A 13,554-nucleotide genomic window follows, 5' to 3' on the forward strand; every position below is an offset into this window, starting at 1 on the left:
TAGCTCTGAGTTTCAGGTGTCACAGAAATACCCAATGTTCCTGAGACCAATTAGGTTATATACTAAGGGATCAGCATCTCAGAGTTTGGAGATAGCCATTACAATTCAGGAATAGATTTGACTGCTGCAAGAGCTTACAATCTAGGGACCATTACAAGAATCGTTCCCCTCTTAGGCTGTGCTCTAAGATTCAATTCTGAGTTTACACATTGTAGTTAGTTCATATGGGTGAGGCATTATAGTGTTTGCCTTTACTTCTGGCGTACTTCATTCAAAATGCTGTGTACAGGATCCATTCACTCCGTTGTGTGTCTCACAGCTTCACTCCTTCTCATAGCTGCTCAATATTCCATTGTATGCACACACCACAGTTCACCATTCTGTGCCTTGGTCTATGTACCTTTAGGCCACCTTCACCCATTTAAGGCCACAGACTTTTAAGGACAGTCTTCGTCAACTACTTCCATGATTTTCAGCCACTCCTATTCCTAATTTTCCACTGGGCATAATGCACAAATACTGGAAAACAAGGCTTGCTCCCCTTTAAAACAAACAGGCCACACCTTGAGAGCTGGGAACCACCATCCCTCCCTGCTCGCCTCCTCTGAACTGGTTTTGCAGGAAGTTACTGCTGGGTGCGGTAGTCCTGGAAACTGTCTCCTTCACGCATCACCAAACAGAGCAGCTGTTAAAAACATAGGGCTCTACCAGTGGTTGTGTACTTCGGATGGTTTGTATGGTGTGTGAATATATCTCAGTAAAACTGCATTAAAAAAAAGAAAAAAAAACAAAATCTAGGGCTCTAGAGTGAGATGAACTTCGGTTTCGATTCCTGGCTCTGCGTCAGTCTCGGTCTCCGGCTCAGAATTCCTGTGGGAAGCAGGTAGCACCATCCTGGTACAGAGGCGCCCTCTGGCGGTGGGAGGAAGCATTTCACGCCCATACACACCCATTAACACTCCCCAGAGCTCACCAGTCTGCTCTGTCAGGCCTTCCGTCTGTCCTTGTTTGCTGCGGCCACCCTTGGCAAGCCCCAGGTCTCCCAACACACTTCCCTCGGTGCAGGACTCTTGTGTTCTTGGGCTGGACACACAGTGCTACTCCTTCGGGGGTGTGGGAGTGTGGGTGTGAGTTAGAGCAGTCTCTCCAAAGTGGGGTGCAGAAGCTGATTCCATTGGGGGGTAAAAAGAAAACACTAGAACTGCTCATTTAGTTCCTCCTCATATTTTTAAAATCTCCATGTTCTGTTTTATAAAACACACAGTATGTTAGCACATTCATGCAAAAGATAAGCTTATAGATACTGGGTGAGGGTACACACTTTTTTGCTGACGGGTGCCACATCAAAACTGTTTAGAGATCACAGACATGTGGCAGAGCTGGCTGAGAGGTAGTTAACATCTTCACTCCCATTTCATGGATGAGAAAACCGAGGCACAAAGAATTTGCCCTGGGCAGTGTGTGGGCAAGCTGAGATTCAAACCCAGGCAGGTCGACCTCAGAGCTTGTACTCTTAGCCACTATGGCAAACACCCTCACATGAGAAAAGTTTTAGATTACATCACAGTTATAAGACCTATTGAGTGTTCTAATATCAACATACACATGTGAGTATTATAGAATCCCTGTCTTTCCAATTTTCTATTTAATTATAAGGATTAAATTATATGTGGCATTGGCAGGAACCAGTAAATTGTTGGTTTAGATGTTGGAGAAAAAAAATCAAATTTGTAAATCTAAATACAGATTCAAAGGCTGCTATCATGGCATAATAACTACTGACAATGTTACCAATTTTGTTGTAAATTTTGATGAATGAATATACACACCTACCTTGATGTTAACTATTAATCAGAGCATGTTTATCTTCTCATGACTTGAAACATATAGTATAAGCAATTATGAGATGTGGAATTTACAATTCTACATTTCAATATTTTAAATTCTAGTGACCAAATTTGCAAGTGTTTTTACTTGAGGATACCCCTAATGGGGAGTTGAATGATGTCACCCAAAAAGATAAGTTCAAGTCCTAGTCCTGTTAGTTGTGAATGTAGCCTTATCTGGCTATAGGCTCTCTGCAGATGGAATCAAGTTACGATGAGGTCGTGCTGGACCAGGCTGGGCCTTACACCCAATGACAGGAGTCCTTGTGGGAGAAGACAGAGGGGCCTTTGGGCCCAGAGACCTGGAGAGGCCACAAGGCGACGGGGGCGGAGACTGAAGTGATGTAGCCGCAAGCCAAGGACTGCCGAGGTCTGCCAGCCGCTGCCAGAAGCTGGAAGATGCCAGGAAGGAGGGTCCCTCAGAGCCTTCAGAGGGAGCTGGCCCTGCCGACACCTTGATTTTGGACTTTTATCCCCCAGAACTGTGAGAGAACAAATTTCTGTGGTTGCAAGCCACCCAGTTTGTGAAGATTTGTTACGTCTGCCCCATGAAATGACTACATCCCGCAACATGCAAAAACAAACTAATTTCCATGCCATTTTTAACACATATCTGTCATTATTCACATTATCTAGTGGCACATTTTGATTCTGGTTTTTAGGCTTCATTTAGGGAATTCTGTGCTCCTGAAAGCCCAGGTTGGAGCTGATGGCGCGTGACTGTCCACGGAGCCACGTCTGGAGGGATGGATGTGAGAGTGAGCGTGAGGGCAGGGTGCACCATCTGCCTGGGAGGTGAGACATGTAGTGCTCCGGTGGCTGAGAGGGGGCGTGGGAGGTCCAGAGGGTGAAATGTGCTTGCTGGCGGGGAGTGAAGAGGTGGCAGCAGGGAAGTGGCTCCAAGCCAGGATTCTAAACAGGGTACAAGACAGAGGCTTGGGAAAGAGTGGGATGAGAAGTTGCTAGACTAGAGAATTCTGTGACTTGGAAAGGATTATGCTCATGCACAGTGATGTCTTTGGAAAGGATTATGCTCATGCACAGTGATGTCTGCAGAGTGGTAACGAGATCCAAGCAAGGATGTGTCAAATCCGTGAGTTTCCCTGACGGCGGTTTCAGGCACTAAGGGTTCCAGGGCTATGCAGATGAAAGAGCTCACAGGTTACATCGCGGGACATGACTAAGGTTGCAGCTGTCAGGATTTTTAGAACCGTGCACTTCTTACACAGCTGAACGGTGCAGATGTGATTTCACTGGGCAAGAGTTTTATACATGGAGACATCTTCAAGTGCTCATCTCTGTTAAATGGTCAGTAATACCACAAATGGTAAGTATTATTTTCAGAAAATGATACATTTTAGCTTTAAAACGTAGTACCAAAATAAAGACTTTAAATGACATATGTGTGAAAGGTTAAAAAAAATTCTAACAAATTTAATTTTTAGAGAAAATACATGTATCTGCTTCCACAAAGAAAAGGACTTCTTCATTCTCTTTGTACTTCACTTCATATTACAAATGCTGTGCTACAGTTATATGATATATTAATTTTATTTTAATTACATAAATTGAGGAAGAAACATGTAATCAGATCCAAATATATTACAAGGCATTTGGGAAGATGTGTTTTGTGGCCAAACAGAAAATAATCTGAAATTTACTTTCAAAATTGAAATAGACGTTTCACAGCACTATCTTGGATCCCTTCCTCTTCCAAATATATCCTGGTTTTCACTAAAGTGTCAGTAAATGGATTAAACCAATTCTGTTAACATTCCAGATGTTCCAAAAAATCATATTCAACACTTTCTTCCAGCTGTTTCAGCATCCTTGGGCTGTCTGCGACAAGAGACTCTAGGAATGGAGGTCCTGGAGTGTCAGCAGGGAGGGTACTTTGGGTTTTAAAAGCGCAGTTTAGAGTCTTGAAGAACGGCATCAGCTCCCTAATGCTGGAGACAGAATGTTGGCGCAGAAGGGGAAATTCGCTCTTCATGCTGATCTCATCAGAGCTGCTGATTTCCTGCAAGTGAAAAACCCACAAGAGGTGTGGCTTTAGTAAGGGTTAGAGATGCGTGTGCAGAACCCACTAACACACGCACACGCACGCATGCACACACTCATTATCAGCACTAATGATGGGGGCATAAACTCAAATTTGAGTTCTTCAGTGACAGTTTTTGCATTAGGGTTTCACCCTGAGCCCGGCCCCCCCCAAAGCCCTGCACCAGCCGCACCCCACCCAGATGCCACTTCCTCCTCTTGGACTCTGAGTAATAAAGGAACTTAATGGGTAAAAACCATTTCAACTTGACTAGGCTATCCAGGAAACTCCCCCGCTTAGCAGCTGGGATGACAAAGCAGTGTCAGAGTGACACACAAATAAGGAAACAAAGATGGAATTTATAACCATCTCCAAGTTTTAAAACTCAGATAAGAGAAATTTTGAAAAGTATTCAAAGTCCTTAAAATCAAGTAACATACAAAGTGCTTTACTCACTGTTTAGCCCTTTTCCCCTCTGCCACGAACATAATTTTTAAAAAGGAAAACATTTACCCCATATTTCAATTGTAGGAGTTCTAGAATCCTAACAGTGTGTGGTTTGCATTCTTGGTGATTCTCCTCTAGATCTGATGGGAAGGCAGAACCCTCTGTGTCCACTTCTGGAACAAAGGCCCACCTATACCTGGAGGAGAAAAATCTAAGGTCAGGCAGGATGGCTCAGAGCCTCCTTAAAAATGGTTTTAAACAGCTTTATTGACGTATAATTCACATACCATACAATTCACTCATTTAAAGTGTATAATTCAATGGTTTCATTATATTCACTGAGTTGTGCATCCATTAGCACAATCAAATTTAGAACATTTTCATTACCCTCAAAAGAATCCCCAGTTCCCTTTGCTGTCACCCGATCTCCCTCATCCCCTCAACCTCAGGCAACCACCAAACTAGTGTCTGTTTTTATTGATTTGCCCAAACAGTTCACATAAATGGAATCAAACGGCATGTGGTCTTTTTTGACTAGCTTCTTTCACTCAGCATAATGTTTTCAAGGTTTTTCCATGTTGTAGCATGGATCAGGACTTCACTGTTTTTTATTGCTGAATAATATTCCACTATATGACTATACTACATTTTATTCAGCCTTTCATCAGTTGATGGACATGTGGGTTGTTTCCACTCTTTGGCTTTCATGAATAACGCTGTGAACATCCGTGTACATCAGAACCCACTTTTTAACCACAAACATTTCTGCATGATTAGTCTGTCTGGGGGAGCAAGAAAGAGAGAAATAGCATCTGGGGTCAGGTATGAAATTAAATGTATGAGCAGCTGTGTTAAGCCTCTAAGAAATATAAGTCCCCAGGGATCGAGTGAATTGGGAATGGCATGCTCCGTTTAAGGACATTCATAAAAATTTCTTTTATAAAAAAAAATCTACATGAATGCAGTGAGCCCACCGGTGGGTGACCCCTGTTTTATAAGTATTTGATACCAAAAACCACCTACACATACCCACCCACACCCACCCACCCACCCACCCACACACATACCAGAAACCCTTCTGTAAATACGACTGTGAGCCAAATTCATGAAACCACAGACAGTGCAAGTAATCTGAAACTAGGCACTGCGAGCTGGCTCACCAGCCACTAGTAACTCATACTGAGGTTTCTCATTTACAGTACATGAAAGAACAAGGGAAAGTGCTTCAAATGAAAGAAAAGTCCCTTCCGAAAGCGCACATGGTCTCATCTGACTTACGTTTGAAATAACGGCATCTTGTCAGGGGGAAAAGAAAGTGCTGTGTCCAGGAATTTGCAAGCGGATAAATATAAGATGAGTTCGCTCTGGGGTATCTCCCTCATCGATGGCCCGTTTGCATCAGGGACTAAAACTTTAATTCTGCTTGTTTTGTTGCCGTTTCTATAAATTTGCAAAGACAGAAACTCCTGTTACAAATTCATTCACATCCGCTATACTCCAGTGACCTGTGAAATGTTCACAAGAAGGTTTTTCTTTTTAATAAAATTTAAACACAGCTGGTCCCTTCACAAGCACAAGAAGATGTCTTCAGCACTAGATAACTACATCCGAGAGGGTGTCTATTAACCTCGGCCACCTCTCTCAAGTGTGGGCAGACACTTGCTGTACTGACCTCGAGCCTTCATCTTCCTCTGTCAGATCTTCTTCGAGCTGTATAAATGTCTGAATCTTAAAAACAAAAACATACACAAAAATGCATCCAAGTTACTATTGGAGAGATTAAGCCTAGCTTAATGTTTCGAATGTACATGTCTATAAAAAACTAGTAAATTAATACCAAACAGGACAAATTAGTTGGAATAACTGATAGTTGAGGAAACAAATATCATAAGATGAAATATTCTCCACCTGCCTTACTGGCCAGTTAAACAATGTATGAGTCTTGTTCAATAATGTTGTTATGATTCAAAAGGCATGATTTGATCTCTGTGATATTAAGTGGTGTACTCAAAGAGTTCTATTTTTTAAGACAATATTATTTCAAATAAAAACTTCAAACAAAACAAAACAAAAAAGATAAAATATTCTCTATTTACCCAAGAGCTTACTGTGTGCTATAAACTTAATTGAAAATGAATTTGCAGATACAGTTTGACACATAGAAAATAGTATGCTATATTGTTCCTGGAGAGGTGTTTTAAAAGCTCCGACTGTGCTTTAAAGAGTAAAGTGGCTGTACGCACCAATTCAGAGACCATTATTGGCCACAGTGAAGTCAAATGTTGAGAAGATATTCTTAGCAGCAAAACTCTGAAAAAAAGAAACATCTGAGCAGCAGCTATGGGTGTCTGTCCAACTCTGAGATTGTCTGTCAGGCGTTCTAGGGAAAGAAGATTTTAAAGATGTCATACAAATATGCAGTTTGGGGTTTCTCATTAGACAAAGAAGAAAAATAAAACTGTCATTGTTTTGAAACAGTATGAGAAATGGGTTTGAGGAGAACATGTCGGTGGCCCTAGTTACCTTCTGCCCTCTTCTCTGGAAACTTCAGTGGTTCATGGCTCTTGCTACAGGGAGTGAAACACAAGATACTAACACCCTGCACCACTGAGAATGGGGTGAACATCGGATTCGAGGCCAGAACTCCACTAGATGGCCAGTGGCCACTAAGACTCCCTGCAGTCCATTATCATACACTTCTCTTTATTTGTGCTAGCTTAAGCGGATTTTTATTTCTTGCCTTTGAAAGTACGCTGACCAAAAGAAGGATCATGCATAGCTCAGACACTTGATAAACAAGTTTGTACTGTGAAAAAGTGGTTCATGTTTCCAGCTCAGGACAAGATGCAGCAAATAATGTTCCATTCTATACCTCTCTCTAATTATAACATAAAATCTTGAACAGAACATGCAAATCAACTATCAGGAAACTCTGAAAGGTGGAGAAAGAAAGCAGGACTTAAGGAATGACCCAGTGGTGAGTTCCCTAGGGTAATTTTTATTTTTCTCAGAAGAAGCTTGTAAACACGAATGCCAAAATTTCTCAACTTGAATGAGAAAAGACAATCAATAGCCACCATCATAGAGATATCAGGGAAGCTGGAATTACTGGAAAAGGTTTTTAAAGCAGTTACCTAAAAATGCTCCAAAACCGATTATGGACCCTCTTAAAACAAATGAAAAAAAAAAAAAAAACAAAACAAAAAACAGAGCCTCAGCAAAGAAACAGAAGATATAAAGAAGAACCAAATGAAAATTTTAGATAAAAAAATACAACAACCAAAACTGAAACCCCAATAGCAGAATGGAGATGACAGAGGAGAGCCAGGGAAGTTGAAAGCACAATCAATAGAAATTATTCAAACTGAGCAAAGGAGAGGAAAAAAGATTGAATGAAAAATGATCAGTTCTTAGAGACCTGTGGGATAGTAACAAAAGATATAACCTTTGTGTCACTGAAATCTCAGAAGGAGAGGAAAAAGAACAGGGAGTGTAAAAATATCGAAAGAAATACTACATGACTGAAACCTTCCCAAATTTGGTGAAAGACATAAATCAACAAGTCCCAGAAGTTTAATAAAGCCAATGAAATCTATGCCCAGTTCATCATAATAAAACTTCTGGTAACTAAAGACAAAGAAAAAAAAATCTTGATAGCTAGTCAGAGAGAAATGGCACATTACCTAAAAGAGAACAATAATTTGAATGACAGCAGATTTCTCACTAGAAACCAAGAAGCCAGAAAGAAGTAGGACCTTTTTCAAGTGTTGAAAGAACTGTCAACCCAGAATTCTATTTCTAATGTAAATATTCTTCAGGAATGAAGGTAAAAAAAAAAAAAAAAAAAAAAAAAAAAAACAACCACTAAAACCAAATGAAATAATTAAGGTAAAATAAAAATATTCTCAGGTGAAGGAAAACTACAACAATTTGTCACTAGCAGATCTTCTCCAAGAGAATGGCTACATGAATTTCTTCATACAGAAAAGAAATGATAATGGAAGGAAACATGGATCAAGATTGATGAAAGAACATCAGAAAGGGAAATCACATGAGTAACTACAATAGAATATTGTTTCCTTTTGAGTGATTTAAAATTAGGTTTGCTGAAAGCAAAAATTGTAACACTGTCTGATGTGGCTCTCAATGTAAGTAGAGGTAAGATTTAAGAAAATTATGTAAAAAGGGAAAGAGTAAAAGGTTCTAAGTGGTGGTAAAGTATCTACATCCCACTTGAAGTGGTAAAGTGATATCACTAGAAGACTGTGATAAGTTACATACGTATGCTGTATTATAATCCCTCATGCAACCAACAAAAAGCTATACAAAGAGATATACTATAAACACTAAATAAACCAAAATGGAATACTAAAAAATGTTCAATGAAGCCAAGGGAAGCCAGGAACAGGTAAATAGATGAATGAAAAACAGGGAAAAAACCACAGATTTTTATTATTAAAAATAATAAAAGGACAGTATAAATCCTAATATGTCAATAATTACAGTAAATGTAAATGGTCTAAATATACCAATTGAAAACGACAGATTGGAAGAACTGATTAAAAATGACCCAATTATATGCTATCTTACACAAAAGCCACTTCAAATATAATGATAAAAATAGGTTAAAGGTAAAAGAATGGAAAAAGAAACACCACAGAAACATTAGTCAAAAGAAAGCTGGAGTGACTCTATTAACAGACAAAATAGACTTTAGAGCAAAGAAAAGTATCAGGATTAAAGAGAGACCTTATATAATGATAAACAGTTCATCTCGACAAGAAGACATACCAATCTTAAATGCATATATACCAAACAACAGAGGTATAAAATACTTGAAGCAAAACCTGACAGAATTGAAAAGAGAACAGACAAACCTACATTTGTTGCTGGTTCTTCAATACCCCTTTCCCAATAATTGATAGAACTACTAGGAAGAAAAGTTAGCAAGGACATAATAGAACTGAGCCATACCAGAAGACAACAGGATCTAATTGATATGTATAGAACACTCCACCCAGCAACAGCTGAATTCCTTAAGTGCTCATGAAACATTTACCAAGATAGATTATATTCGGGGTCATAAAACAAACCTCAACAAATTTAAATCATACAAAGTATGTTCTCTGACCATAATGGAATCAAACTAGAAATCAATAATAGAAAGATAATAGGAAAATCGCCAAACACTTGGATATTAATATATGGGTCAAGAGGAGGTCTCAAAGAATATTAAAGACAAATACATAGAATTGAATGAAAATGAAAATACAACATATCAAAATTTGTGGAATGCAGCTAAAGTACTACTGAGAGGGAAATTAATAGCACTAAATGCTAACATTATATAAGAAGAAAGGTCTCAAAACAATAATCTAACTTTCAATACCTCAAGAGATTAGAAAATGAACAAAATAAACCCAAAGCAAACACAAAGAGGGAAATAATTAAAATAGCAAAAATAAATGAAATAGAAAACAAACAAAATAAACAATGGGAGAAATCAAACCAAAAGCTAGCTATTTGAAAAGACCAATGAAATTGATAATCCTCTAGCAAAATTAACAGACATAAAAAGAGAGAAGACACAAATTAACAATACCAGGAATTAAAGAGGGGCTATCACTACAGAGCTTGCAGACAGTAAAAGGAGAAGGGGATGCTACAAACAATTCTATGTAAATAAATTCAACAACTCAGATGAAATGGATTAATTCCCGGAAAAGCACAAACTACCAAAGTTTACCCAAGATGAAATAATTTGTCTAGGCTATAATTATTAAGAAAAGTGAGTTCAAAATTAAAATCTTTCAAAAGAGAAATCTTCAGCCCCAGATGGCTTCACTGGCAAAATCTACCAAACATTTAGAGAAGAAATAACACCAATTCCACACAATCTCTTCCTGAAAACAGAGGACGGTACACTTCCCAACTGGTTTTATGAACCCAGCAGTATACTGACACCCAACAGGACAAAGACAGTACAAGGAAAAAACTACTGTACTCATGAACTACTGTACTCTATCAGTTATTGTGAAAGGGATTTTGAAGAACCAGCAATAAATGTAGGTTTGTCTGTTCTCTTTTCAATTCTGTCAGGTTTTGCTTCAAATATTTTATTCTCAACAAAATATACACAAATCGAATCCAGTGGTATAAAAGGAATAAACATACCACATACAAGTGAGGTTTATTCCAGGAACACAAGGCTAAATCAATCAAAGTAATCTAACATATTAATAGTACAATGGAAAAAAACTACATAATATTATCATTTGGTACAGAAAAAACATGTGACATAATTTAACACTCATTTGTGACAAAAATTCTCAGTGCACTAGGAATAGACAGGAACTTCCTCAACCTGATCTATAGAAAACCCTACAGATAACATCATACTTAATGGCGAAACACTGAACACCCTCCCGCAAGGTTGGGAACAAGGCAAGGATATCTGCTACCACCACTCCTATTCAACACAGTCCTGGAAATTTTGGCCACTACAATAAGGCAAGAGCAGGAAATAAAAGGCATGCAGATTGGAAAGGAAGAAATAGAACTGTCCTTATCTGCAGATAACATGATTGTCTCATATGTAGAAAATCTCAAGAAATCTAACAAAAAACTCAGAAATAATAAGTGAGTTAAACAAAGTAGCAGGATACAAAGTCAGCACACAAAAATCAATCATACCTCTCTGTATACTAGCAGTAGAAAATTGAAAACCAAAATTCAAAACACAATACCATTTACAACTACTCAAAACAAATGAAACACTTAGGAATAAACCTAATAAAACACGTATAGTATCTATATGCTGCAAACTACAAAATGTTGATGAAAAAAAATCAAAGACAGCTTAAATACTTGGAGAAGCATATGTTATCTGTAAATTGGAAGACTCAACAAAATAAAGATGCCAATTCTTTTCATAGTGATATACCAGTTTAATGAAATACCTTCCAAAATCCCAGCAAGGATTTTTTGTAGATATAGACAAGTTGATTATGGAGAGACAATCTGAAAAAGAAAACTACTAGCTGACTTCGAGTCTTATTCTAAAGCTACAGTACTCAAGATAGGGTGGTATTGGTGGAAACACAAAGAGATCAATGGAACTGAATAGAGAATACAGAAATAAACCCAATAAACCCTGAACTAAACTTCACATCTTTTACAAAAATTAACTCTAAATAGATCATACATCTAAATGTAAAACAAAACCCTTTGGAAGAAAACATAGGAGGAAACCTCAATGATCTAGTTAGGCAGAGTTCCATAAAAGAATCCACAAAAGAAAAGAATTGGTAAACTGGACTTCACCAAAATTAAAACCTTTTGCTCTGCAAAAAACCCTGTTAAAAACATGAAAAGATGAGCCAGTGACTGGAAGAACATATTTGCAAGTCACAAATCTGACAAAGAACTTGTATCCAGAATATATAAAGAACTCTCAAAACTCAAGCATTAAAAAAGCAATTCAATTAGAAAATAGAAAAAAGACTTGAACTAAACTTAACTGGACAGAAAATAGGAACATGAAAAGACGTTCAACTTCAGTAGCTATTAGGGAAATACAAATTAAAGCCATGATGAGATATGACTACACCCCCATTAGAATGGCTAAAAAATACTAACAATTCACAGTGCTATCCAGGACGGAGGGTCAGTGTGCCTTCCAGACACTGCTGGTGGGAATGCAAGATGGACAGGCACTCTGGAAACATCTGGCAGTTTCTTATAAAGTCAAACATACATTTACCATAGGACCCATTAATCATACTCCTCTGTATTCATTTTTCCTACAGAAATGGAAACATATCCACACAAACACCGGTACACCAATGTTCACAGAGGCTTTATTTGTAATTACGCAAAACTGCAAACAGCTCAAATGTCCGTCAAGTGAACAGATAAACAAGTCGTGGTACATCTGTACAATGGAACACCCATTAAAAAGGATCAAACTTTGGCTACACAAGAGGATGGTAGCCCACGTGCCATTGGGTGGCTCTCCCAGGCTTCATACTGAGTGAAGAAAGCCAATCTCAAAAGGTTACAGACTTGCATGATTCCATTAACATAAAATTCTCAAACTGACAAAACTACAAAGACGGAGAACAGATGAGTGGTCTCCAGGGCTTAGGGTCAGGGGAGGATGTGCTTTGTGGTGATGCGGGAGCTCTGCAATCTGATGATGGCGCTTGTTACAAAAAGAATCTGTACATGTGATAATTCCATAGACCTATCAGTGTCACACAAGCATACACAAAAAGAGTGCATGTAAAAACTGGTGAAATCCGAAAAAGTCTACAGTTGAGTTCATGGAAATATTCCAATGTCGATTTCCTGGCTTTGATATCAGACTATGGTTATGTAAGATGTTATCGGTGGGGGAAGCTGGATAAATAGTACACGGGAACTCCAGGTATTATTTTTGCAACTTTGCAGGTCTTAAACTATTTCAAAACAGAAACTATTTTTAAAAAGAGATTTGTACACAAGAACACATTTTGTACTGGTACTCCAAATAAATCCAAGGGATTATTTTTCAGTGAGGATGATCTATTTTAGAATCTCCAATATTCCTTTCTTAGCTGATCGATAAACCTTATGTGCTTAACCAGCTCTTAGCAGCAGGGCCAGGATCCCTTAGCCGGTGCTTACAGGCTGGAGCCTTGTGTCGCTGCCACTTCATCCCAATGAGCACTTGTTTCTCATCTGTGAAACTAGATACCCTACTCTGCCTTCCTCGAACGGCACCAACGTCCTACTGAGGACCAGAGCTTACTGCTGGGAGCCAGAAGATTAGATGTCAGTCCAAGGTTTGCCAGTTAGTTGGAACAACACGTAGGCAGGTGGTAATCTCTCTGAACATCACTTTCCTGAAGTCAAAAATAGAGCGAATGCATAAAATCTGGAAATACTCCAATGGACCTGGGATGAGCCCTACTCACCCAACTTAGAGTGAACAGAGTGTTTCCTATACTTCTTTTTTATCCCCTTTGTGTTGGGTGATGCCTGTCTTCCTGTCATTTCAGAAAAAGTGATTTTTTTTAAATTCAATTTTATTGAGATTGTTCACACACCATACAATCATCCAAAGCGCAACCAAAGCACACAATCAATTGCCCATGGTACTACCCTACAGCTGTGCATCCATCAAAATTAATTTTTTTT

At 38.6% G+C, this 13,554-nt stretch overlaps 1 protein-coding gene across 1 annotated transcript in view; it reads right to left on the reverse strand.

The window, feature by feature from the left end:
• Positions 1–3,413: 3,413 nt before the first annotated feature.
• The window catches only part of DOP1B (DOP1 leucine zipper like protein B), a 121,725-nt gene continuing 111,584 nt past the window's right edge, over positions 3,414–13,554 (reverse strand). Inside the window, exons 33-37 of the mRNA XM_037831714.1 lie at positions 6,618–6,754; positions 6,047–6,102; positions 5,653–5,814; positions 4,441–4,570; positions 3,414–3,906 (exon numbers count right to left, since the gene is read on the reverse strand). Coding sequence (XP_037687642.1) covers positions 3,655–3,906; positions 4,441–4,570; positions 5,653–5,814; positions 6,047–6,102; positions 6,618–6,754 — 737 coding nt within the window. The 3' untranslated portion in view covers positions 3,414–3,654. The remainder of the gene's footprint in view (positions 3,907–4,440; positions 4,571–5,652; positions 5,815–6,046; positions 6,103–6,617; positions 6,755–13,554) is intronic.

The sequence above is a fragment of the Choloepus didactylus genome, chromosome 1, assembly GCF_015220235.1.
Source record: "Choloepus didactylus isolate mChoDid1 chromosome 1, mChoDid1.pri, whole genome shotgun sequence".
Classification (NCBI taxonomy): Eukaryota; Metazoa; Chordata; class Mammalia; order Pilosa; family Megalonychidae; genus Choloepus; species Choloepus didactylus.